We start from the raw sequence: 27,827 nt of genomic DNA on the forward strand, positions 1-27,827 counted from the left end.
TGAACCTGGAAGCCAGCACCAATGAAATGTTTGCCTTTATAAGAGTTGCAGGGGTCCCGGTGTCTCTCCACAGCAACGGAAACCTTAACTAAGACTGAGAGAGCCTGCCCACTCTCAGAAATTAAACTCCGTCTCTTAGATTTGACAGTATGCGCCTGGGCATACTGAGCCAGGTCAACAGCCATCTCACAAGCTACTCTATTACAGCAACCTCTCCCTCCATCCTTTTGGTTTTTTGTTTTGGGTGTTGGGGCTCTTGGTAGTGAAGCATGGCTTCTGCTGGCCGTAACATGTGGTGGGGCAATGGGAATTTGATCTTGGAGTCATGGAACTGCTTGACCGGCCGGCGGTGCTTGCCATCTGCAATCTCTTCCACCTTCACAATCTGGATGGAGTGTGTGGGGCACCGTGTCCCGCACCCATGTCGCGGTAGCACTGTGTGACCACGCCAGTGGCGGTCAGGTCCCAGTACTCTCGGCACATGTTGTGTGTGCCACTGCGGGAGTCGTAGCACAACCAGGTGCCAAAGTCCTTCACACGCAGGGGTGACTTCTCAAACACCTGCCCGTGGTACACAATCTCCCCGATGACGTCTTCAGTTGCGACACAGAGTACCAGAAGCGGGACTTGACCACCGCATGGTTGGATGCAAAGGTTCACATTTGGTACAGTGGCAGTGTGTGGCATTTTGGGGTTGTGGCAAGCAGCGCCCCACCACCTTGTACTCCTGAAGCATGCTCGACCATGGCACTGCATTCTCGTTCGCTGCCATTCACAAAAGGCTCCCTCTCCATCTTGAAGCCTCAAGCTCCCTTTTTTTTCAAGACAGAATTTCTCTGTGTAGCCCGAGCTGTCCTGGAACTCACTCTGTAGGCCAGACTGGCCTCGAACTCAGAGATTCACCTGCCTCTGCCTCCCAAATACTGGTATTAAAGGTGTACGCCACCACCACCTGGCTCCTCCCTTTATATTATTACTTTTAAAAATATTTTTATATTGTTTTTCTTTTTTTTTTTTTTCCGGAGCTGGGCACCAAACCCAGGGCCTTGTGTTTGCTAGGCAAGCGCTCTACCACTGAGCTAAATCCCCAACCCCTGTTTTTATTTTCTTATACATGCTCATCTAACTTTGGCCACACGTTTCTTTATTCTTAGGCAGTCTTTCCATAAATGTATTTTGTGTATATGTTTTGCTTCCATGTATGTATTTTTGTATACCGTGTACATACAGAACCTGAAAAGGGTGTTGGGTCTCTGTCAACTAGAGTTACAGGGCATTGTGAGCTACAGCGTGGGTCCCGGGAATCTCACTCCTCGTATGAAGAGCAGCAAGTGCTCCTAACCACTGAGCCATCTCTCTACCCCTCCCCCACAGGCAATTTCTTTTTTTTTTTGTCCCCATTACTTCCCGTTTTCTCTTTCTACTCCCTTAGTAATATTTTCACTTCATCTTACGAGTTTTGTTGTTTTGTTTTGTTTTGGAACCAGAGAGATGAAATTTGACATTAATACTCAGCTCGGTTTTTAGACTTTAAAGAATGTTTGGAACAATTTGGCTACAAATATTTACTTTTTCTTGTGTTCTAGAGACAGTCTTACCATTTACCCGCAGGCCAGTCTGAAACTCACTATGTAGACCAAACTGGCTGCTTAGAGATTCACCTATCTGAATGCCCCTCCCTCTGGACCGCCAGGAGTAAAGGTGTGTGTCATCCCATCCAAGCCCAAACACCTACCTTCTCAACTCTTAAGTCTTATGAAAACAAATAGGCCTCAAATATTTATAGTAGAAATGTAGCATCCAGACTGAAATGTTAGATTTCTGGTTTAAAAAAAAAAACAAACATAAATCACATTCAAAAAGGAAAGGTTCATCTGGCTCATGGTTTCAAATGTTTCACTCTGTGGTTGCTTAGTAACACCCTAGGGCAGCCAGGAGGTAAAAAGAGTCACAAGGGACTGACTTCCAATATGGCCTTCCAGGGTACATGCCCAGTGACTGTCTTCTACCAGACTCCACCTTGTAAAGACCCCGCCACCTCCCAATAGCACCATTACCTGGGACCAGGCCTTTGTAGCACATGAGGCAAACTGCAACATTACGGGTGAAAATAATTGTTCATTGATAATGGGCTTTAGTAAATTAACATTGCTATTCATATTCAGAGCATTTCTGGTTTTTCCTTTGTTTTAGCTTGTGTTTTGTTTTGTTTTGTTTTGTTTTGAGACAAGGTTTTGCTATATAGCCTGAGCTGATCTTGCAGCAATCCTCCTGCCTTAGCCTCTGGAATGCTGGAATTACAGGCGTTGGCCACCATTCCCTGCTTCCTTCCTTCATAGACTGTAATGGCTTCCGGTTTTGGCTAAAGCTCCATCCATGTCTTTCTTAATTCTTGAGTATATGGATTGATGAAAGAAGTTATGAAGTTATTAATTGCTGCTTAGCAGATCACCCCAAATATTAGTAGCCTGAAACAACAAACAACCTTTTTTTTTTTTTTTTTTTTTTTTTTTTTTTAATCTCTGGGTTTCTATGTGTCAGAGTCTGAGCACAGTCTTTTTTTTTTTTTTTTTTTTTTTTTTTTTTTTTTTTTTTTGTTTTTTTCGGAGCTGGGGACGAACCGGGGCCTTAAGCTTCCTAGGTAAGCTCTACCACTGAGCTAAATCCCCAGCCCCAGTCTTTTTTTTTTAAAGAATTCTTTTTTTTTTTTTTTCCAGAGTTGAGGACCAACCCAGGGCCTTGCGCCGCTAGGCAAGCGCTCTACCACTGAGCTAAATCCCCAACCCCTGAGCATAGTCTTAAGACCCCTCTACTCAGAGTCTCCTGCAGACCACCTTCAAAACTAAGATGCAGCCATTTTAAACTTAACCTGCAGGATCAACTAAACTCAGATGTGTGCATCTCAAAGTCCAGATGTCTCCACGGGAAGTTTGCAGTCTGTGGGAGAGCGGTGGGGCAGAGTGTGTGTCTTTGTAATCTTGGAAATGACACCCCACTGCTTTGCCGTGTTCTCTGTGTTAGGAGTGAATCTTTAGGTCCAGCCTGTGTTCTGAGGACAGTATCACACAAGGGTGTGCCAACTAGCAGGCAGAGACCCTGGGCTCATGAGTGAGTGGTTTTAACTTTAGCTAATTAAGATGGATTTATGGTCACTTGAGTTCATTGGCCTTGATTCAAGCAGAGAAAGTCTTCAGTGAGCAAAACTCTCTTGTTGTCAATCATAAATTCAGAGATGTGATCTGGTGTCATATACACTATACGTGTTACATGACCTATGTATTAAGGGCTAATATATACAATGCTAAATATCATAAATGATTATATGTGTACACATATATAATTTCTGAACAACCGAAACCATTTTGCTATGTCTGCTGTAAATGCTGCAATTTTTAGGATCAGGGAGGTGGGGGAGCCAAGAGCAATGGTGAAAAAAGCCCCTGAAGCTTGCTGCAGCCTGGTTTTGCTCAGAGGTGAGCAAGTCTCTGCTCAACGGTGGAATCTTTGCCACGTATGGACAAGGGTTAAGTATTCCTTCCCATGGCGTGAAATGTGTGCTGCCTTGGTTTCTCCCAATTCCCCTTTCAAATCAAAGCGCCAAGTGAAATCAATCTGTCTTGCTTCGCTTAACTCACTTCCTCTCTCTCTGTGAGCCTGACTCATCCGATGAGTCCCCATGGGGCCATCCCACAGTAGTCACCCTGACTGATATTAGCTCCTTCAAATTTCCCTCTGTCAAATCACATTCTCCCCCTCCTTCCTGTAAACATCTCCGGAAGCTCTCCTTCCAGACCGATCACTCAGATCTAATTAAACTTGAATGAAGGTACAGGCAACACATGGGGCATTTCAGAGAGGATGCTCGCCAGGCACAGGGTGGAAACGGATGGGCAGATGTGATGTGGGAACTATCTGCAGCAAGGGCAGCTGGGTTCTTTGAGGGGTAGGGGGACAGTGTACCACACAGCATTGTGATAGGATCTGGAACGGAGAGGTGCTGAGAAATGGAGCGAGTAGATTGGGGAGCAACACGCCAAGTCAGGAAAAGAAAAGCTGTATAAAATGATACAGTTTAAAGGAGTGGTTGGCATGGGGCTGGAGAGATGGCTCAGCAGCTAAGGGCACTGACTGCTCTTCCAGAGGTCTTGAGTTCAAATCCCAGCAACCACATGGTGGCTCACAACCATCTGTAATGAGATCTGGTGCCCTCTTCTGGTGTGTCTGAAGATAGTCACAGTGTGAAAATCCCGTGATGTGTCTCTTAGCACGGAGCTGTGTGTGTTCCCGAGAGTGCAGGGCCATTTGGGTGTGTAGGTGCATGAACTGCTGTGTTAGGCCAGAGGTCAGTGTCAAGTGTCATTCCTTGGGTGCCAACCACCTTTCGATGTCGCTGTTATTGGGGATTTGTGTGTGGTTTTTAAAAATATTTTTATTTATGTATATGTGACTGCTGTCTGTGTCTGTATCTGTGTCTGTCTGTCTGTCTGTCTCTCTCTGTCTCTGTCTCTGTCTCTGTCTCTGTCTCTCTCTCTCTGTGTGTATACATACATGTGTGGTGGTGCCAGTCCAGAATTGGGCATCAGATCCCCTAGATGTGGTTCCGGGAACCAAACTCCTCTCTCATCTGTCTGTCTTAGTCATAATTACTATGGCTGTGATGAAACACTGTGACCAAAAGCAAGCTGGGCAGGAAAAGGTTCGGTTCTCCCACTGTCCCATATAATAGTTCATCAGAAGCAATGAGGGCAGGAACCGGGAGGCAGGAGCTGATGCAGAGCCCATGAAGGGGTGTTGCTTACTGGGTTGCTCCCCATGGCTCGGTCAACCTGCTTTCTGACAGAACCCAAGACCACCAGCCCAGGGATGGCACCACCCACCATGGGCTGAGTCTTTCCAACACTGATCACTAATTAAGAAAATGCCCTAAAGCCAGATCTTTTTTTTTTTTTTTTTTTTTTTTTTTTGGAGCTGGGGACCCCAACCCAGGGCCTTGCGCTTCCTAGGCAAGCGCTCTACCACTGAGCTAAATCCCCAACCCCAAAGCCAGATCTTAAGGAGACATTTTCTTAATAGGAGTCCCTTCCTCTCTGATGATTCTAGTTTGTGGTCAAGTTGATACAAAACTAACCAGCACACTGTCTGTCTGTCTATTAAAATATGATCAAATGTAACCCAACCTAGCTTCCAACTTGCTGTGCAGCTGAGAATGACCTTGAATTTCTGATCCCCTTGATTGATTTATAAGTACACATATAAGTACACTGTAGCTATCTTCAGACACAGCAGAAGAGGGCATCAGATCTCATTACAGATGGTTGTGAGCCACCATGTGGTTGCTGGGATTTGAACTCAGGACCTCTGGAAGAGCAGTCAGTGCTCTTAGCCATCTCTCCAGCCCTGTCCTTTTTTTTTTTTTTTTTTTTTTTAAAACATTTATTTTGTGTGTGTGTGTGTGTGTGTGTGTGTGTGTGTGTGAGAGAGAGAGAGAGAGAGAGAGAGAGAGAGAGAGAGAGAGAGAGAGAGAGAGAGATATTAAAACATTAAAACATTTATTTGGGGTGTGCGTGTGTGTGTGTGTGTGAGAGAGAGAGAGATTAAAACATTAAAACATTTATTTGGTGTGTGTGTGAGAGACAGACAGACAGACACACACACACAGAGAGGTACATATATATATAGTGCATGTGGGTACATACTCCTATGTCTGTGCTTGAAGATCAGAGGCTGACAATGGGTGTCCTGCTCTAACTATCTCCTCCTTATTCCCTTGATAAGGGAATCCAGAGCTAGGATGATGACCTGCAAGCCCCAGCAACTCTACTGTCTCTATACCTCCTGTTCTCATACAGCATTGAGGTTATAAACACTCTTGAACACTATTGCCACGCCTAACTTTACATGTGGGTGCTGAGGATTTGAACTCGGGTCCCCAGGCTTGTATACCAAGCACTCTTTTTTTTTTTTCCTTTTTCCTTTTTTTTTTTTCGGAGCTGGGGACCGAACCCAGGGCCTTGCACTTGCTAGGCAAGCGCTCTACCACTGAGCTAAATCCTCAACCCCATACCAAGCACTCTTAACGCACAGTGCCACTTCCCTAGCTCCCATCTTGCTTGCTTTTTTTTTTTTTTTTTTTTGGAGCTGGGGACCAACCCAGGGCCTTGTGCTTCCCTAGGCAAGCGCTCTACCACTGAGCTAAATCCCCAACCCCCATCTTGCTTTTTGAGTCAGGATCTCTCACTGGCCTGGATCTCACCCAGGAGGCTGGCATGCCATGAGGACCCTGGGGAATCTTGGTTTCACCCTCCTCAGCTCTGGGATTACAAGTGTTCAACACCATGCCTGGCTTTTTCACATTGGTTCTGGGGACTGAATTTAAAATTTTCACCTTATGGGGTTGGAGACGTGGCTCAGTTGTTAAGAGAACTTATTGCTTTCTTGTAGAGAACTCAAGTGCAGTTCCCACAACTGCCTGTAACTCCAGTTCCAAGAGATCCAGTGCCCTCTTCTGTCCTCTGAGGGTAGGTCTTGATTCAATAAACAAATGGGAGGATGTAACTTTGGGCTTTTTTCTCCCACACCACTTTGTTCCCCATAATAACAACTCTGAGAATAATTACCAATAAATGTTCAGGCCATAAGCATTGGCTTGTTCTCCAACTAGCTCATAACTCAATTATCTCTCTATTCTAACCTGAGTTCAGCTACATAGCTGCTTTCTGGGTGACTCTCCTGTGGCTGACTCCCAGAATTCTTTCTCCCGGATGTCCCACCTCCTACTTCCTGCTTCAGCTCATTGGCCATGGGCTTCTTTATTCATAGGTGATGCTTATAAGGGATCCTCTCTACGGGAGCTGGGGGTATAGCTCAGTAGGTTAGGAGTGCTCTGGGTTCTGGAGAACCTCATGCTTCTGTGGCAAGATCTTTACTGACTAAGCCATTTTCCTACCTCATGCTATGTTGCCCAGGCTGACCAATGTTCTACCTGCCTCACCCTCATGGGATTACAGGTGTATGTCAACAAACTCAGCTCCAGAATTTTAAAAAAAATGTTGTCAATTATTGTAATTACAGATGTACCAGGACTGGGAAAATCTTAGTGTTGGTGTCTCCTTTTTCCATTTCATTAAAGGGGAAAACTTAAGAGCAAAATAAGCAAACAAACAAAAACACAGTTTGAAGAAGTGACCTTCCAGATGAAGACTGGCCTCTGTGAACTGTCATGGGATGGGCTGGCCCTAAGCTGTGTCTTCTGGTTCCATATATAACCGATAACCACAGATGGCCGTCTCAGCAGCCTGAGTATGGAGAGTGAACTCACTACACCTGGAAGGTTTTTTGGTCTGTGTTTTTCTTTTCTTTTTTCTTTTCTTTTTTTTTTCTTACTGGTGATATAACCCAGGGCCATGCAAGAGCAAAGCTAGCAATCTACCACTGAGCTACACCTCTACCCCCACAAAGATTTCAGATGACAAAATTGCATGAATAAGCTGGAGAGATGGCTCTGTGGGAATTGCCCTCCCTGTTAAAGATGAAATGCACTGTCTATTTCTCCATCCAGCCACCTATCAGTAGACAGTCTCACTGCGGTGTGCAGGAATGTTGGGACATTTCTTCATGTTCCTGTTGCAATTCCATAAGTGGAATCCATGAGTCGGTCACATGACCTTAAAATACCAAGCACCAAACCCATGTCATTTTCCACAGTGGCTGCTCCGTGGACATCACTTTAAACGATTCCCCTAGAGGGAAGACCGATAGTGCCGCGCACTGAGCAGAAGAGAGACGTTCTTACCGAGGTTGTACACTCCCAGGGGTCATGCCTGAGGAGAAAACAACGAAAAGAATGAGGAGCATATGACTGCTATGATGGAGCGACATTACTGACCCTTTGATCCACACCTGCCATTGTGGAGAGAGAACTAGGACACAGGACAAATGGCTCAGGAGGGTTCCTTCATGGGGAAGCCAGGGCTGCTATCCCGTGCTTTCAGTATTCAGCTTGAAACATGGAAAATAGTTGCCACCTAGAAACACTATGAGACTAAAACCCAGAACTAGGAGATGACAACTCGAAACATCCTTTGAGAGTCACTGTCTAATTTGTTTAGGTGTCTGTTTAACCTCCCTAATTTATTGACCTTGAAACCGTGTCTGCTTTTCTGGGTCAGCGGTAGTTGGGAATCTTGGACATCCTATGAGAAAGGACGGGGGAGACAAAGAGAATCAGTTCACAATGCAGATCTACCAGATGTGGAATAAAACTCAGAGTCACCAGTGTATAGCACCAATTCGGTGCCCATCACGGGGCATCAAAGATCCCTGCTCGCGGAAGGTCTGTGTGTTACTGTTCTTACGCTCCGGAATTTAAAGCCGAGGTCCCGGGACTCAGCCACAGAGTCCAGGCAACTTCCCCTGAGGGACCGCACCCAGTTTCTCCTGCCGCAGTTTGGGTGCCAGGAGCGCAGGCTGAGGACCACGGCGGGCACGTGGGCTCGGCCGCAGCGCTGCGCCAGTTCAGCCGGCCTGGCAGCCCCGGGGCTCGCGCGGCCGCGGCCTCTGGGGAGAGGTTCCTCCCCCTCTGCTCTGCACCAGTCCGAAGGAATCTGTGGTCGGTGACGCGCATCCTTCAGCGAGCCACCTGCAGCCCGGGGAGCGCCGCTGGGACCGCATCACAGGCTGGGCCGGCGGCCTGGGTACCGCGCGCACCGGAGGCCATGCGGGCGTTGGCGCGGCGCAGCGACCGGCTGCCGCTGCTTGGTAAGGCCCCTCGCCCCCTCTCCATCCCGGCTGAGCGCGCATCACTCCCCCATACCCACTGCGAGCTGTCCCCACCGCCGCGTCACTCCCCTAGTTCGTGCCCTCCCGCGCGTGTGAACTTGGCTTCGGTTCGCCCACCCCCGCCCTCATCCTCTGCAGCGCTCCTCCGCAGTCCCCCGGTCACGGCGCCTGGGCTTGGGCTTGGATGCTCGGCCAGCCTCGGAAAGTCTGCAACAGCGCAGGTAGCCCGGGACTCCCTGACCCGACCCCCGACTACTGTAGATTCTCCAGCGGTGCATTCTCACCTCTTTGAGGCATAGGTTGACCAAGCAAACTCTAATGGGAAAACGGCTGGCATCTTCTGCTAGAGTGGTCATCCCTGCTGGCGACCCCCACCTGTGCCAGTTTTCAGTTAGCTCAATGGCTAGTTACTCTGGAAATAATATGCAAAACAGATTTATAAATTAAAAAACTAGCTACCCCTTCCCCTCTCCAATCTATTCTTATTTTAGGATTATAAACCCTAGTGACATTTTCAAGGACTCTGAGGACTTCTCTCCCAAATCACCTGCTCGGGTAGCAGCACAGTTGTGATCGAAAATGGTAACCAACAATAGAAAAAAAAGTCTCCATCCGACCCAGTTCGGATCGGTTCTCGCCAGCTTTCTATTTGGGAAGACAAAGGGGTTGGATTGAGTCGGAGTTGGAGACAGAGTTCTGGGAGTCGGGGGAAGATCAGGCCCTGCCCTAGTTTTGCAGCCTTCTGAGGCACTCATGGCTTGGTCTCGGCTTGCCCAGTAACCTACTTCCCCTTCATTTCCAACATTTAGGATTCTGGCTTGAACCCTCAGTGACAAATAGAGAAAACATTTGCAACATAAATGTGCAGAAATCGTTTCCAATTTCTTTTAAGAAAGAAGCACCACGAAGTTAAAAAATGTAGGGTATAAAGGGAAGGGATTGGAGGGAGGGGCGCTTTACTTTTCTTTTCTTTTTTTTCTTTTTTTTTCGGAGCTGGGAACCGAACCTAGGGCCTTGGGCTTGCTAGGCAAGTGCTCTACCACTGAGCTAAATCCCCAACCCCAGCGCTTTACTTTTCTTAAAGTAGTTGATAAATAGGACATCTCAAATGCTTATAGTATTACATGGTTTTCTTTTCAGGTTCTAGTAATGCAAAAATAGTTAGCTTGGGCTGTGTATGGCATTCGTGACTTTCCCATAGCAGCGAAGATTTTTCTAAAGGGCTGAGAGGGGTAGGGAAGTAACTCAGTCTCAGAGCCGGACTTGGAACCGCGCTCAAACCTCATTGAGCTCCTTCTGAGGAAATGCCTTAATCCCTCTCCAGATTCAAAGTGCAACACATAAACGACAAATATGTAAAATCTTCTTGGCTTCAGTTCGCCCACCCCACCCTTATCCCACTGAAGCGCTCCCACTGAAGTTGCTATTTATCACTGTGCCTGCAAAACCATTGCGGGTCAAGGCACCGAGTGACTCAGCTTCAAAGTTACCCCCCACTCCTCCAACTCTGTATCACCTTGGCCAGTTTGTGAGATTTACAAAGAGCAAACTATTGTGACACCCCCGCCCCTCTCCTTTCCCTCTTCGGTGCTGGGGATCAAACTCCAGCCCCCCACCCCCCACCTGTGACTTTATCTGTGTCAGGCACTGCTACTTCTAAGAGAGGATTTCGATATTATGATAACTGAGACACTGTCTCCTTTATGATTGCTGAAGAGTTGTGTTCAGAGCAGCGAGACACATTCTCGTTGCTGTCTTTGTTCTCGTTTGCCTTGGTTCCTTTTCTCTTGCTGTGCAGAGACACCATGACCAAGGCAAGTTTTATAAAAGAAAGACTTTATTGGGGGCTTGCTTACCGTTTCAGAGGGTGACTCCATGATTCTTACAGGGGATGGTGGGGCTGACAGAGACATGGCAGACAGGCATGGTGCTGGGGCTGGAGCTCAGAGCTCACATTTAGACTCACAAGCACGAGACAGAGAAAGCTAATTGGGAATGCCTTGGGCTTTTGAAACCTCAAAGTCCGCCCCTAATGACATACTTACTCCATGAAGGCCACACCTAATCTTTCCCAAACGGTTTTATATGTGTGGTGCAAGCGTTCTAATATATGAGTCTATGGGGGCCACTCTCATTCAGAACAGGACGGTACACTCTCCAACTCCCACCCCCATCCCACTCGCTGGCTTTTAGCCCTATCATATTGCAAAATGCATGTAACACAACTTCGAAAGTCCCCATAGTCTATCACAGTCTGGACACAGTTTAAAAGTTCAAAGGCTCTTCTGCGACTCCAAGCAGCCTCTTAATCGTAACCCCTGTAAAAGCAAAAGCCAAAAAGCAAATTGCACACTCCAAACAAACAAGGGTCCAGAAAATACATTTCCGTTCAGCGTGGAAATGGGACCATAGTGAGGAAATCAAAGACTGAAGCCCAGCAGGGCACATTGGAAATCCTGTATGTTCTGTCTGAGGCCAAAGGCTTAGACAGCTCTGCCCTTCCAGCCTCGCTGACTGCAACGTACTTCTCTCCGATGAGCTGGTTCCACTCCTGGTCTGTAGCTGTCCTCTGCAGGTATCTCACAGCTTTGGCATCCCCAACATCCTAGGGTCTCCAACACAATCCAGACTTCACCTTCACAGCTCTTAGCATTAGCCTCTGCTGGTCTCCATGCAGGGAGTTCCCTGACAGGCGCCTGATCTCCGAGGCGCTCCTTAACTGCAGGGGAAGATTCCACAGTCCCTTTTCTTTTATACTCTTCACAACTAAAAGCAGAACCTGGTGACTGAGGCTGCCTGCTTGGGCAGGAGTTACTTTTGCATAAACTTATGTCTATTTATTTCTTCTGTTGACACGCTTTCTTGTGTTTTAGGAGCAGAAGAATTCCTACACATTTCAATTTTGCAAGTTGAACACTTAAGTAAATGGGGTCTTGCCCTGAGGGCAGCACTCCTCAGATTCCATTTCGCCATAAGCCTTTCTTTAAGCTTCTTATCTCTTTGAGCACAAGACTTGGCTTCAACAGTAAATTTCCTGGTGCTCTTTTTCAACTCTTTTTATTTCTTTTTGCCTCACCCGTGCCCTTTTTCACTGTAGATCTGATTGAGAATGCTCACTCGTAACCACACAACACAGTATTAGGCAGTCCTGGAATAACCTGTGCCAAAGAAATCAATCCCAGGCATAGTCTTAGGACAAGGGCAAAAAGCGGCCACATTCTTTGCCAAAATATCACAAAGGTGGTCTCAAGGCCAGTTGCTAGTATTTTTCGCCTGTAAAACTTCCTGAGCTCGGGGTTGGGGATTTAGCTCAGTGGTAGAGCGCTTGCCTAGCAAGCGCAAGGCTCTGGGTTCGGTCCCCAGCTCCGAAGGAAAAAAAAAACCAAAACAAAACAAACTTCCTGAGCTGGGCCTCCCTAGTCCACATTACTCTCAACAATATTGTCTTCCTAGTGCCTAGTAGAACAGTGCATTAAGCTCTCTTTACAGTGGTCAAAGTCCCAAAGTCCTCCACACCCCACTCCTGGTACCAACTGTCTTAGTTACTTTTCTTTTGCTCTAAAGGGATACCATGACCAAGGCAACTTTTATTTTTATTTATTTTTTTATTTTATTTTATGTGAGTACACTGTCACAGTTCTCAGACACAACAGAAGAAGTCATTGACCCCATTACAGATGGTTGTGAGCCACCATGTGGTTGCTGGAATTGAACTCAGGACCTCTGGAAGAGCAGTCAATGTTCTTAACCGCTGAGCTATCTCTCCAGCCCACCAAGGCAACTTTTAGAAGACAAAAGAAGTTTAGTGGAGCTTACAGTTTCAGAGGATGAGAGTCCATGACCATCATGGTGGGAGCATAGCAATAGGCAGACAGACATGGCCCTGATTCAAAGGAAAGAGAACTAACTGGAAATGGTATAGGTTTTTGAAACCCAAAAACCTACTACCAGTGACACACTCTCCCAAGGCCACACCTTCTATTTCTTTCCAAATAGTTCTACCAACTGGGACCAACCACTCAAATATACGGGCCCTTTGGATACCAGACCTCTGATAGCCCCTGACTCTAATGCTTTAGCTTTAATTCCTGCCTCATCTGTGTTTATATTGGCTATTAATTTCTTCATAAGGAACTTCTTATCAGCTTGTAGTAAAATTTCCAAGGGTTAATTGGGGGGGGGGGCTCCTGCCTACTGTTAAAGAATGATCTTCATCTTATAAATGAAACAGCACTTGCAGTAACTTTTAGTTGTCAGTTAAGATGTTTTCGTTGCTTTTGAAAGTGCCTGTTTAACTGAAAATAAGAAGGTAAGGAGATAGTAACAATTGGGAAGGTGCGGTTGGAGAAATGGCTTGGTGGTGAAGAGTGCAGGCTGCTCTTGCAGAGGACCAGAGTTCAGTTCCCAGTGCCTATGTCAGGTAGCTCACAACCACTGTAATCTAGCTTCATGGAATCTGATGCCTCTGGGCATATGTACATACCAGCACTTACATGCACACACAGACACACAGACACACACACACACAGACACACAGACACACACACACACACAAACACATAGTAAAATAATTTTTTAAAGATTTATTTATTTATTTATTTATTTTATGTATGTGAGTACATAGTCTCTATCCTCAGACCAGAAGACAGCATCAGATCCCATTACAGATGGCCGTGAGCCACCATGTGGTTGTTGGGACTTGAACTCAGGACCTCTGGAAGAGCAGTCAGTGCTCTTAACCACTGAGCCATCTCTCCAGCCCATGTTTTTGTTTTTGTTTTGTTTTGTTTTTAAGATGAGTTTACACTTCCTAGGAAAATTTCAGATGAGAAAAGTGAACAGAAGCATAAATAAGGGGAATTTAAAAAAATGTAATCTGTGTCATTGAATGCTTATTTCTGTGCCAAGCACAGAACATTTTTGGACAATGTAGACAAAAAGGAAAGGAATGTTGGTGTCTCAGCTTATGTATGAAGAGCTGGCTTTATTGTATTTAACAGATCCACAGTCCTTGCCTTACTCAAGAAAAGCATTTCATAATTCTTTGTGTGTGTGTGTGTGTGTGTGTGTGTGTTTGTTTTTGTTTTTGTTTTTTGTGCAGTTGTGGGGTTTGAGGCAGGGTTTCTCTGTGTAGCCCTGGCTGTCCTGGAACTTGCTCTGTAGACCAGGCTGGCCTCAAACTCCGAGATCTTTCTGTTTCTGTCACCTGAGTGCTGGGAGTAAAGGTGTGTACCACCACTGCCCAGCTCCTTTTTGTTCTCTCTCTCTCTCTCTCTCTCTCTCTCTCTCTCTCTCTCTCTCTCTCTCTCTCTCTGTGTGTGTGTGTGTGTGTGTGTGTGTGTGTGTGTGTGTGTGTGTGTCACAGTGAGCAGGTGGAAGTCAGAGGACAACTTGTAGAAGTCAGTTCTGTGTTTTCACTCTGTGGGTCACAGTGATCAAACTCAGTTAGTCAAGTATGTCTACATGTGTGTACATGCAACACATGTGTGCAGTGCATACAGAAGCCAGAAAAGGGCGTCAAATCCCCTAGAACTGTAGTTACAGATGGTTGTAACACACCATGTGGGTGCTGGAAATCAAACCCCAGTGCACTGGAAGAGCTCTTAACCACCAAGCCCTCTCTCCAGCCCCACGAGATTTCCTTTTGGTTAGTTCAACTTTCCAGCACTTGTTTTCATATTATTTTTTTTTCGACAATGAGGAAAGAGATAAAGTACTACTGACAGGTATTTTGATCACTAAATACCTATAGATTAAACACAGCATGAGTTCGAATCCTCAGAGCCCATTTAAAGGCTGAGGTTGGTGTGTAATATCAGGGAAATAGGGAAGGGAGACAGGAGAAGCCAAGGATCGGTGAGGTTGGCTATGCAACCGAAACCTTACCTCAGACAAGGTGGGGAATGAAAAAACCTGAGGTTGACCTCTGACCCCCAGAAATGCACGCTGGCCCGCACATGCCTGCACTCATGAGTATGAACCACAGGATGTGAACTGTACATAGATCCACATCATGCGAACACACAAGGTAAAAAAACAAATTAAACGAAATAAAGACAGCATGCTTCGGTGAAGCTTCAACTAGAAAAAACTAGGAATCCCAAGGGCATTGCCTTATAAAACTTCCTAAATATAGATAGATTGTATACATGCCTGTGGAGAAAGCAGTGTTCCTGCAGTTGAGGTAAAATTAATGATCTATTACAAAGACAAGTAAGATCTTTTGCACGTTGGGAAGAAGCAGTTGGGTTTGGATAGTGTGTGTGTGTGTGTGTGTGTGTGTGTGTGTGTGTGTGTGTGTGTGTGTGAAAGAGACAGACCTCTAACTTACTAAGTAGCCAAGGATGACTTGAACTTTGATCCTCCCGGCCCAGCCTCTTAAGTGCTAAGACTGTAAGGATACTCTGCAGCCTGGTTGGGAGGCTGTTTAGATTTGGTCTTTCCGCTATGGCTGGCTCTAAGCTCCTATATAGCACAGGCCATGGTACCTAGCAAGAAGCAGTTTGTTAAGTGGCTCTTTGAGGAAATGTGTTGACTATAATTTTATCATCAGGGAGTGTTTGTGCTCCACTGAGAACTCCCACCCCGTACCATGTCTCCAGTTCACACGGGCCTCTCCTGCCTTCACTCCCTAACGATAAATGATACTCAGAAATCAGTGTGGCAGGAGCCCCTGACAATGAAAGGCACATTCAATGTCAGAGATTGCCATCAAAAGCAAGAGAGACAAGGAAAGAAGGAAGAAAGAAGGAAGGAAGGAAGGAAGGAAGGAAGGAAGGAAGGAAGGAAGATTGCCTTTTGGCTGACTCAGTATTTCTTTTTTTTTTTTTAAAGATTTATTTATTCATTTAGTATATATAACTACACTGTAGCTGTCTTCAGATACACCAGAAGAGGGCATAAGATCTCATTACAGATGGTTGTGAGCCACCATGTGGTTGCTGGGAATTGAACTCAGGACCTCTGGAAGAGCAGTCAGTGCTCTTAACCACTGAGCCACCTCTCCAGCCCTCACTCAGTATTTCTAAGTATTACCTAGCATGTATTCTTTTGTTTGGTTTTGAGTCAGGGTCTCACTATGCAGTCCTGGCTGACCTGGAGCTCACTCTGTAATACCAGGCTGGCCTCAAATTCACCGACACCCACCTGCCTCTTTCTGCCTTTGAGCACTGGAGTTGAAAACATGTGCCGCCACTCCTAGTTCTCTGTGAAATTTTGATTTGTCAAATAAGCAAAACAAAACAAAAATCATAGCAAACTTTTATTCATAAATTTAAAAAAACAATTAGTATGCAAACTAAAATACTGCATTTATTCTTTTCCTCCCCTCTTTCTTTTTCTTTTCTTCAAGACAGGGTTTCTCTGTGTATCCCCGACTGTCCTAGAATCTGCTATGTTGACCAGGTTGGCCTCAGATTCACAGAGATCTGTCTGTCTTTGCCTCCTCTATGCTGGGATTAAAGGCATGCATCACCTCTGCCAAGGTTCTTTGGGACTTATTTATTTATTATTTATTTATTTATTTATTTATTTATTTATTTATTATATATGAGTACACTGTAGCTGTCTTCAGACACACCAGAAGAGGGCATCAGTTCAGATCACTACAGATGGTTGTGAGCCACCATGTGGTTGCTGGGAATTGAACTCAGGACCTCTGGAAGAGCAGTCAGTGCTCTTAACCACTGAGCCATCTCTCCAGCCCTCTTTGGGACTTTTTGAGGAAGGGTTTTTTTTCAGGCGGTGTATCCCAAGCTGGCCCCAACTCCTCTCACGTCTGCCTCCTCAGTCCTGGGATTACAGGCATGGGTGCTCCCACACCCAGTCCTCGGGACTTACAAAGGTGTCTTGCAGGGAACGGAAATACAAAAGTGGTTTATCATCTGCATAGCGTGGTCCTGCTGCTGTCATTCACTCAGAGCATCTCAGGACTCTCAAGGGAGAGTGAAACCTGAGAAGAGTGTTTAGAGTCTGCGTTATTTTTGTTGTTGTTGGTAATTGGTTGTTTTTTCTTTTTCTTTTTCTTTTTCCTGAGACAAAGAGTCTCACCAACAAGGCTGGCATGGTTGAGTTCCTCCTACCTCAGCCTTGGGGGTCACCACACCTGTCCGACTTTGTCTGTCTTTAGACTTTTTTCCCTCGCTGTGGCTTCTAAGGAAGCTTTAGCCGTGGTTACAAGGTCACAAGTTTTTCTTCCTTTAAGAGACAGGGTCTCTTGTGAGGCCTGCGCCTGGGCGGCTTGGTTAGTTTCTCCAGTGGCTGTCTCCTCAGTGCAATGGAAATAACGACGAAAGCTGTTGTAGAAGTCACGGACGGTTGTCAGGTTGACTCATAGCACTTTGTTCTTTAGATGCCAACACATGTGAAGGAAATATAAAAATAATGTAAAGTGCACACACGATGTTCTTTTGCGGCTAGAGGAATTGCATAAGACGCTAAAAGAGGAACTATTGGTAGTTCTGGGGGTTTGTCTAAACAGTAAATTGTGTGTGTGTGTGTGTGTGTGTGTGTGTGTGTGTGTGTGTGCCCGAGGGTGTTTTCACTACTGTCATTATAATGTTGATTGGGAGCCAAGAATCCTCCACAGAATTATAGTCTACATTAGAGCAGAATATTGCCATTTTTTTTAAAAGATTTATTCATTTATTATATATAAGTACACTGCAGTTGTCTTCAGACACACCAGAAGAGGGCATCGGATCCCATTACAGATGGTCATGAGCCACCATGTGGTTGCTGGGAATTGAACTCAGGACCTCTGGAAGAGCAGTCAATGCTCTTAACCACTGAGCCATCTCTCCAGCCCGAATATTGCCATTTTTACTCTCCCAAATACTGAGCTTTTTTTTGGTTCTTTTTTTCGGAGCTGGGGACCGAACCCAGGGCCTTGCGCTTCCAAGGCAAGCGCTCTACCACTGAGCTAAATCCCCAACCCCCCAAATACTGAGCTTTAATCATAAGGTACCCACCGAATTCCATCCTCAAAATCTTCTGTGATTGCCAGACAGTTGTAGTGCACGCCTTTAGTCCCAGCATTCAGAAGGCAGAGGTGGATGGATCTCCATGAGTTCGAGGCCAGCCTAATCTATGGAGTCAGTTCCAGGACAGCCAGGTCTATCCAGAGAGACCTTGTCTGGAAAACAGAATCCTCTGTGATCAGAGTCAGGCTTCCCAGTGCTATTCCGTTCTTGGTGGAAATGCGTGTGGACATCTCAGGACTTGAGATGCAAACAGGAAACTTTTTGCACTGGTTTCAGTGGCTTTGCACTGAAGTTCCTCATTTTGAACAGGAGCTGGCCCCCTTCAAGGGATCGATCTGCAGTGTCTGACTTAGGTGTGTGCTTTGCAGAAAGGAAGACAGAGTCTGAAAATACCCTTAGGGTTTGGAGTCAATCCTTTGGAGGGAGTTTGTATGGCCTCTCTCCCTCTCTCTCTTCCTCCCCGACCCCCAGATCCCCTCTCTCCTCCTTCACTTCTAAGTGCTTTTGAGCGGAGTCTACTTCTAGAACCCATGTTAAATGCTCCCCAGGACTGGGCTGCACCTCAGTATTACAGCATGTGCCTAGCACGCATGCCTAGTTCTGTCGCCACCACCTTCCCAGGTACCATACATCACCTCCAAATTGCCTCACAGCGCTGCCCTCCTCAAAGGATTCACAGGCTAACACTGAGGTGCTAGCAGCTGAGGTGCCAGCTCGGACACAGCTGGAAACTGTGATACAATTTTAGAAGCATCTACAGAATTGTAGCCAGACAGAAACTAAGGTCCGGCTTCTGAGAGGAGAGACCATTTGAACAACACTGTGAAGCTGTGTGATGGGGGGAAGCAGAGGGTGAGGACAGTCCCAGCAAGTAGGAAGGAGTCCCAGCAAGGAGCAAGGTTCAGGGTAGCATACCTGAGGAAACCATAATTCCTGTCTTGGTTGCTGGGGCACAGTGACTAAGGGTCTCTAGGATTATAGTGGCTATCCTTCACAATGTTCTAACTCAGAAAATTAATTTTTTATTCTTATTTAGTGTGTGTGTGTGTGTGTGTGTGTTTGTGTGTGTGCATGTGTGTGTGTTGCACGCACCTGCATGCCTGGGAACACCAAGGCAGGTATGTGGAGGTCAGAGGACAACTTGAAGGAGTTGGTTGTCTCATTTCACCATTTAGGTCCCAGAGACCAAAACTTGGGTTCTCGGACTTGCCCACAGAGCCATCATCTTGCTGGCCCCTTCTTGGCCTTTATCATGGAGACCAGGAACCTCTGGCTGGTTTCAGGAAATCTGTTATGTCATTCTCTCCCTCTCTGTCTGTCACCTAAGAACATTGTTTTATTTATTTACTTTTTAGAGAAAGTGTTCATTCCTTTCGTGATTTTTTTCCAAGGGATCTGTGAGTCCAAAACCCAGTTAAGAAGCCCGCAGAGAGCTGTGCAGGCTTTAGTGGAGAGGATGTGTGGTGTCAGTGTGGAGGAGCTAAGGGACCAGCTAAGAAGCAGGGGTCCAGGTCAGAAACACTCAAGACTTTAATCGTGATGACGGTAATACAGAGGCCGAACTGAGGGGAGATTTGAGGATAATCAAGACAGCAAAATGCTAGGGTGTGGCCAATACTTGGATGGAAAATGAGGGTGGCAGAGGACTCAGTTCTGTTCCCAACACCCTCATGGCAGCTCACAACCATCTGTGACTCCAGTCCTAGGGGATCCTATGTGGTCTTTCGGATTCTGCAGGTAGCAGGCATCCTGTGGTATATTCAGGCAAACATGTATGCACACGACAATGTTAAACCCTTTCTTAGTATTATTTAAAAAGAAAGAAAGAAAGGACATGAGATGTCTTGGCATTCTCCTGTCTCATATAATCCAAACCCATAGCTGTCATCAGAGAGCAGAGATTGATCGATTGATTGATTGATTGATTGATCTTGGGTTTTGGGTTTGTTTATTGAGACCCAGCCTCGCTTATGGAGCTCGCTGGCTTTGCTCTCAGGTAGACCAGACTTGCCTGAGAGTTGAGGCAACTTTCCTGCCTCTGCCTCCTGAGGGCTGTTTTCTCAGGAGGGGCTGACAGGCATGCACTACCACACCTGGATTTACTGAGTTCTGGTGTTGTGTGAAGCAACGTTGTGGTTTATTAAGAAGAGATTTTAATAGAGGCTTAAGTATGAGTCAAGCCGTTATAGAGGGCATGAACACGCAGGAGGAAGTGTGGGCTTCTCAAGAGAGAATCGCTTTAGCCTAGACTTTGATTTTAGACTGATGTCATCCCCCTGGAAGTACCCTCCCTGGGGCCATTTTTTCCTTTCAAAGCATATAATTGTGAGCCTCCCCACCATTCGTAATTCCAGTGCTCCCTCAGGACTCCACATGGATTTGCAACAATGATCTGGGAGTTTTCGCCATGTCTTTGGAATGGATTCTTGGGAAAGAGCGTTCGCGCTGATGATGTCACGTCATGCATCATCAGCTTTTTGCAGGCAGACGTGATGAGTCATGCTGCTATAGCAATTTCACCTTCTAAAATGTCTGCCTCCCAGAGTTTATTAGAAACAAACCGGACAACGGACATCACTATCCACTCGCAGAGCATCTCCGCCCCACCCCCAATTCCCTTGTGGTCATCGTAAACCCCAGTTCTCTACACCCAGCCCCCAGCAGTCAATAATCTCTTTTCTGTTGCTATTTTTTTCCCCTCTTTTCAAAGATCATGTGTGGAACTGTATAGTATGTGGTCTTTCGACTTTGTTTACAGACATAGAATAATGTCTTTGGCCTTTCGTTACTTAGATCGGGCTGTCCTAGAACTCACGGGATCCACCTGACCCTGCCTCCTGAGTGCTAGCATTAGAGCTGCGTATCACCATGTCTGGACTCTCATAAATTCTTTGAGATTACCTCATGCTGCTAAGTAGTATTCTAATGTGTGGACACCTCGTAGTTTATTTATCTGTTAAGCTGACTTTTGGACCTTCATTTTCTCCTGGTTTCTGTTGATTATGAGTGGTTTTGTAAAAGTTCAAGCACAGATGGTTCACAGGAACGCAGTGTTAATTCCTCCAGGGTAAATACACGAGCATGGTCTTGTTTAGATGGATTTTAGGCTAGGTGAATGCTCAGCTATTGTCTTAACTGACTTGTGCCATCTGCATCTGCCCCAAGGGCCCATGGGGATTGCAGTTGCTCAACACTCCTGTCTGCATAGGCTGCAGTCAAGTTTTCTGCTTTTGTCCCTGTTTCCCGTCTTAGTCCGGGTCCTGGTTTTATGCTCTGCTGCCGGCTTCCCTCCTCCCCCTCCCAGTTCTGATACAAACGTAGCAACATGCTGTGGTTTTGATTTGTGTTTCCCTAAGTGGCTGACGATGTGAAGCAATTCCCACTCACTCACTCATTTCCGTGCTTGGCTACTCTCTTATTCTTGGCTTTGAAGAGTTATTTGTATATTTTGGATACAAACGACTTGTCGGAGTTGTGTTGTGGAACAGTTTCTTTCCCCTGAAATCAAAACATTTCATCCTACAGGGAAGCTCTTTAAGCAGGGAGATAAAATAACTTCAAGACAGCTTCAGGAAGTCCCTAAAACTGACCAAATTCACTGGGTCCCTATCCAATTAAGCAATAAAAGGTGCAAAGATGACTCTTGAGATGGCCATGAGCTGCTTGGAAGAAACAGAAAGTAGCAGAGCTGCCTGGAGGAGGTTTAGATCGATGGGATCACTTGGAGAGTACCCTCTCCAACCTGGTGAGCTGCAGATTGTGTAGTGTGCTCCAGGTCCCCAGCTTGGTGAACTGTCACCCATGCTAGGTTGGCCTTTGGTGATGCATCAGTCTTTGGGCCATTTCTGCTCCTGTAAGTAACCCCTCACCCATATTCCTGTAACTCCAATAAAATTCACTGGTTTGGCAAGCTGGACTTTGGTGGCATCTGGATTTTCCTCTGTCCTGGGCTCCCCTTCTGGGCTAAGTAGATGTGCTTATTTTAGCCCTCCAGGAAAAGTTTTGTCATTCAGGAGGAATTATTGGAAAATAATTCCATTCCGAGACTTTGGATCTGCACTTCCAAGTAATGGTCGTGTCCCTGTAACCCTGGTGTTGGGAATATAGAGACAGATTGATCCCAGTGGCTTGCTGGCCAGTCTTGCTGAAAGAGAAACTCAGGTTCAGTGAGAGACCCTGCCTCAGGAAATTGGGTTGAAAGTGATGGAGTATGTGGAGGTTTGAATAGGAATGGCCCCATAGACTCGTGGATTTGAATAGTTGGCCCACAGAGAGTGGTACTAGTAGGAGGTATGACCTTGTTGGAGGACGTGTGTCACTATGGAGGTGGGCTTTGAGATCTCTTGTGCTCAAGCTAGGTCTGGTGTGTCAGTTCTCCTTCTGCTTCAGATCAAGTTGTAGAACATTCAGCTCCTTCTCCAGCAATATGTCTGCCTGCATTCCACCATGTTTCCCGCCATGATAATACCAGACCAATGTCCTGAAACTGTGAGACAGCCTCAAATAAATACTGTCCTTTATAAGAGTTGCCTTGGTCATGGTGTCTCTTCACAGTGCTGGAACAGTAACTATAACAGAGTAACACGCACAGTGTCAATCTCTGGCCTCTGTACACACACACACACACACACAGACACACACACTCACACACACACTCACACACATACACACACAAAGTAAAAAGTCAGCTATTCCCAAAGGAAGCAGGAAAAGAAGACAAGGGAATTAAGAGCAAACAGGACACACAGAAATCAAAGAACAGGATGATAGTCTTAATCTTAATCACACCAATAATTTCCTAAACCAATATCACAACAGAGAGGGCGATTTTGCTGTGTGATGATTTTATTTTCAAGTTCTCTATAATAAAGTTTTAATTAAATCAGTATTTAAAAAGACAAAGTTAGTCAGATTTTGTTAAAAAAAAAAAAAAGAGAGATGAAATTTAAACTTTGTGCCGCATAAATGAAGTTTCCTATGTGAGAGTGTAATAGGCTAAACGAAAAAGAAAGAATGGTCAGGCGCGGTGACACACATCTTTAATGTTAGAGCTGGGAAGCAAAGTCAAGAGAACCTCTGTGAGTTCAAGGCCAGCCTGGTCTACATAGGTCTAGAACAGCCAGGGCTACACAGAGAAACCTGTCTCAAACAAACAAAACAAACAAGAAGAACAAAAAAACAAAAGCACACTTGTACACACACACACACACACACACACACACACACACACACACACACACGAAGAAAAATGAAACAAAACAAAAGCAAGAAAAGAAAAAACAAAAGGAAACTAGCAAATTCAGAATTCCGTAAGGAAATAATCCTGACCAGAGTTAAAACCCAATGAACAAGAGAAGCAAAACAATGACTACAAGTGGATGTAACCAAGGTCGACGAAAGAGAAGGAAAACCAAGGAGCCTCAGAAAGACCAACAGGAAAACAAAGACCAAAGACACAAATGCAGCATGATGTTAAACTTGCCATGTGTTACAAATCCGTAAAACCGTTTAAAATTCAGAATAAATCTTAAAGAACCTGACTTGGGCAAACTATCTGAAGAGAGCACGTCACCACAGTAAAACAAGCAAAAACCAATTAGAGAATATTTTAGATATGTGAAAGGATCCTCGATGTTCTCACTTAAAGCGATAGTATGTAGCTCACCCCGTCACTCCAGCTCAAACAAAGAAACAAAAAACACACCGTGAGTGGAGACACTAGTAGCCAATGAAGAGGGAAGGTCTTGTAGGCAAAAGATGACACAGTGGGTAAAAGTGTGTACCACAAAAGCTCAGCTGACTTGTGGCACACACACACACACACAATAACGATATAATTTTAAATAGCAGAAAGGCGGATGGTCTTGTTCTAGCAGATGTTGTTGAGAATATGACACGGGCAGAATCCCATGCGTGTCTGGGAGTATCTGTTTTGTTTTGTTGTTTTTTTTTCTTTTTTCGGAGCTGAGAACCGAACCCAGGGCCTTGCGCCTGCTAGGCAAGTGCTCTACCACTGAGTTAAACCCTCAACCCAAGTATCTGTTTGAAACAGGAAACTTTGGAGGATAAAAGCTCACAATTAATTGGAGTGTGTGTGTTGGGGCGCCTGCATAGGTATATAGCTTTAACCAAATTCATTATACCCATTTCCTAGGTTAAATGCTCTAATGTATTCAATTTAAGTAAATTAGACCATGAAGTCTCATAGTGGTTGTTTTTTGGTTGCTTTGTTTTTTGTTTTGTTTTGTTTTGTTTTGTTTTTTTGAGACAGGGTCTCACTATATATCCTTGGCTGCTCTAGATCATGCTATTAGACCAGGCTGGGTTCAAGTTCAGAGAAATCCACTTGTCTCTGCCTCCTGAGTGCTGGGATTAAAGACACGCATCCGCTCAGTAGTTTGGGACACTGACTAAGAGGTCCTGAGTTCAAATCCCAGCATCCACATCGTGGCTTACAACCATCTGTGATGGGATCCGATGCCCATCCATGTCTGAAGACAGCGACAGGGTACTCATATGCATAAAATAGAAAAGTAAATTTTTAAGACACACCTCGCCATACCTTGCAAAAATCACATTTTTTTGTTAAAAGAGTGGAGAGTAAAAACGCTAGAGAGTGTGATGAGAAAGGAACTAATATCCTAGAGACTCTGAGACTACAGGGGACAGAAATGGGTGGGCACATTCACTTACTTTCTGCTTCTATCGGATCCATCACTCAAGGGCCAGTACAAGATATTCTGAATGACAGAAACACAGTCGCTAAGTGTGACCTTGAGGAGCCCCTCACTGCTTAGGGCAGTGTATGAGCCACCGGGTCGGTGAGTAAATTTGATTCTGGTGGTCATTCTAGAGAGCAAGTTTTTGTCAAAACATCACTATGCTCACTGAAATATTTGTATATATATTTAACCAAGAAGCTTAAATAAAGCTCAACATGAAAAAATACCATAATGAAAAAACATTGCTTTGTGTGCTAACTCAAAATTAATTAAAAATAAATTAGGCTTTAAAAATACCTAAACTTGAGAGCTTAGGGTTAGATGTACCTCACTGGAAAGCACTTATTGATAGAGTATTGTAAGGTATTCACCTAGCATGCATTCCTTAGGTCTTTGATGTGTTCTCCAACAGAAGAGAGAAAGAGAGGGCTGGAGGGATGGCTCAGTGGTTAAGAGCACTATGTTCTTCCAGAGGTGCTGAGTTCAATTCCCAGCAACCATCTGTAATGGAATCTGAGCCCTCTTCTGGTGTGTCTGAAGGCAGCTACAGTGTACTTATATACATAAAATAAATAAGTAAATCAAGAGAGAGCACTCTCCACTACAGGACCCCAGAATTAGCAACATACGTTTCTCAGTATCACCAGCCTCACTTCAAAAGCCAAACACCTACCTGTGGCCACCATGTTGGACAACACAGAAGGGGAACATTCTCATCGCTATAGACAGCTCCATGGAAGCCCTGCTCTCATTGGGAGTTAGACCAGCTTTCATGAGGCTTCACTTCCTATACTCTCTTCCGTCCACCAATTTTCCCTGTTTGCATTCTGTTTCCTTGTGCTGATTTTCTTCCCGCAGCGTGCCTATACCAACGTCATCATTTTTGTTTCGCTTTGTTTTGTTTTACAGTTGTTTTGTCAGTAATGATTCTCGAGACCGTTACAAACCAAGATCTGCCTGTGATCAAGTGTGTTTTAATCATTCATAAGAACAATGGCTCGGCGGCGGGAAAGTCATCGTCGCACGTCATGGTAATGTAATATGAACACAAGGCTTCCTCTGTTCTGCCCTGGAGGCTAGACGTCATAGGCTATTGAAACCCACCATGGCTAAGTGGGCACTTCTAACCCTTTAGTGTACTATGCGCTAGAGGGTCAGCTACCTTGCTACCATGGCATCAACCACATCCTGGAGGGTTAGAGGTCATGGGTTGAACTCCGGCACTGAGGGTCAGTGTATTTGTACATGCGTGTGCACGTGGGAAGATCTGTGTCATGTCCTCTTGTGGGTGTGGATTTGAAAGAGCACCCATACCCAGTGTGAAGAAGTGGTGAGCTCTTCTCTTTCTCTTTCCCTCCCCCTGTTGCCCTTAACATTTACTTGTTTGTGTGTTTATGTGTGGGGGCATCGGCAGGCGGGAGTGATGGTTCGAGGACAACCTATGAGAACTGGTCCTCTCCCTCTGCCACAGGCACCTTTGACCCCTGAGCCATTACATTACACTGCCTATATTCCCTTTCCTATTGTAATAAATATTAGCGAGAGCGAGAGCGAGGTCACAGCGCAGGGTTCCTTCCCGTCTTAAACATTTATGTTCCCGGATAAAACACACACACAGCCTTTATATATTTTTTTCAGCCTTTTTATTTTAATATAATATACCTGGTCAGCTGCCTACCCTTCATACTGGTAGAATTCATCTCATGTTATTACTTACTACGTTTCATCTGGGCTGCTCCAAGACACAACCAGGCAGTCCTCTGAGACGCGTTCTCTTGGCCCTAGGGCATGGCGGTTCTTCTTGCTCTCTCTCCAATGGCAGCTCTCCTTCTCCCGCCCGCATGTTCTTCTCTATCCCGTGGTGGCTTCTTCTGTCTTAGCCTCTTTCCTCCTTCCAGTGGTCCCAAGTCCGGGAAGCCTAAACCCCGCCCATGTCTCTTCTCCCCAGCTATTGGCTGCTGGCATCTTTATTTACCAATCAGAATTAACCGGGGGCGGGTCCCTCAGGCTACTTTCAGACTCCAACTCTGGGAGGCTGGCACTTAGCATTACAATAAACCGTAACGCTGGCGAAACCTCAACATTTTCCTTCTCTAAATATTTGTTTATTGTGATTTGATATGTATGAGTGTTTTGTCTGATGTATGTATGTATGTATGTATGTATGTATGTATGTATGTATGTATGTATGTATGTATGTGTATCACGTGCATCCTGGTGCCTGCCAAGGTTTAGAAGAGGGTGTCAGGTGCCCTGGAACTGGAGTTACAGGTAGCTATGAGCCGTCATGTCGGTGCTGGGAATGGAACCTGGGTCCTCTGCAAGAGCAGTCAGTGCTCTGATCGCTGAGCCATTTCTCTAGCCCCTGTTGCTCTCCCCTTAAAAATATCATTGCCGAGGGGTGGGGATTTAGCTCAATGATAGAGCGCTTGCCTAGCAAGCGCAAGGCCCTGGGTTCGGTCCCCAACTCCGAAAAAAAGGAAAAAACTATCATTGCCATTATTATTGTCATTATTATTATTATGATGATGATGTATTTTATGTGTATGGGTGTTTTTGTCTGTATGAATCTCTATATACCATATGTATACATGGTACCCACAGAGGCCAAAAGAAGACACTGAGTCCCCTGTAACTTGAATCCCAGAAGACCACGAGCTGCCTTGTAGGTTTTGGGGACCGAACCCGGGTCCTCTGGAAGAACAGCTTAAGAACATCTTAACCCCTGAGCTGACTCTCCAGCCACCTCTCTTTGATACTAGTCCTCTAACATGGCTCTCTTCCCAGCTGTCTACTTCTTCAAGTATATGTTTAGCGAACGCCCTGAAATGAAGGAAGCTTACATGACCCAGAACTGCAAATATTAGACATTTCTATACAGCAAATAAGAACTTATCAGCCAACTCCACAGACATTTCCAGGTTAGGATTCGGTAACTGTTTTCTTTCTCAGAGATAGAAAAATATAGAATGCTACGGCTTGCCCACACCCAACTCAGAGATTAGAAGTAATCTTGAGTTTTGAAAGCAATATGAAGTGAGTTTCAATAGCAATATTTTATATATATGTATATATGTGTGCATGTGAGATATATATGTGTATATATATATATGCATACATACATAATACCTCAACTTAAAACACTTTTTTTTCTTTTTTTTCGGAGCTGGGAACTGAACCCAGGGCCTTGCGCTTGCTAGGCAAGTGCTCTACCACTGAGCTAAATCCCCAACCCCTAAAACACTTTTTAAAAAAAAGTGGCAGAAACTTTTTTTTTTTTTTTTTTTTTTTTTTTGGAAACAAGGTTTCTCTGTCACCCTGGCTGTCCTGGAACTACTTTGTAGAC

The 27,827-nt window shown here is 45.3% G+C and overlaps 1 protein-coding gene and 1 pseudogene across 1 annotated transcript in view; one reads left to right on the top strand and one right to left on the bottom strand.

Moving 5' to 3' along the window:
- Positions 1 to 201: 201 nt before the first annotated feature.
- LOC116885859 lies at positions 202 to 687 on the bottom strand (annotated as a pseudogene).
- Positions 688 to 8,527: 7,840 nt separating this feature from the next.
- Positions 8,528 to 27,827, top strand: part of Flt3 (fms related receptor tyrosine kinase 3) — a 74,899-nt gene continuing 55,599 nt past the window's right edge. Inside the window, exons 1-2 of the mRNA XM_032886997.1 lie at positions 8,528 to 8,757; positions 25,391 to 25,512. Of these exons, the coding sequence (XP_032742888.1) occupies positions 8,715 to 8,757; positions 25,391 to 25,512 (165 nt within the window). The 5' untranslated portion in view covers positions 8,528 to 8,714. The remainder of the gene's footprint in view (positions 8,758 to 25,390; positions 25,513 to 27,827) is intronic.

This window comes from Rattus rattus, chromosome 16 (assembly GCF_011064425.1).
Source record: "Rattus rattus isolate New Zealand chromosome 16, Rrattus_CSIRO_v1, whole genome shotgun sequence".
Classification (NCBI taxonomy): domain Eukaryota; kingdom Metazoa; phylum Chordata; class Mammalia; order Rodentia; family Muridae; genus Rattus; species Rattus rattus.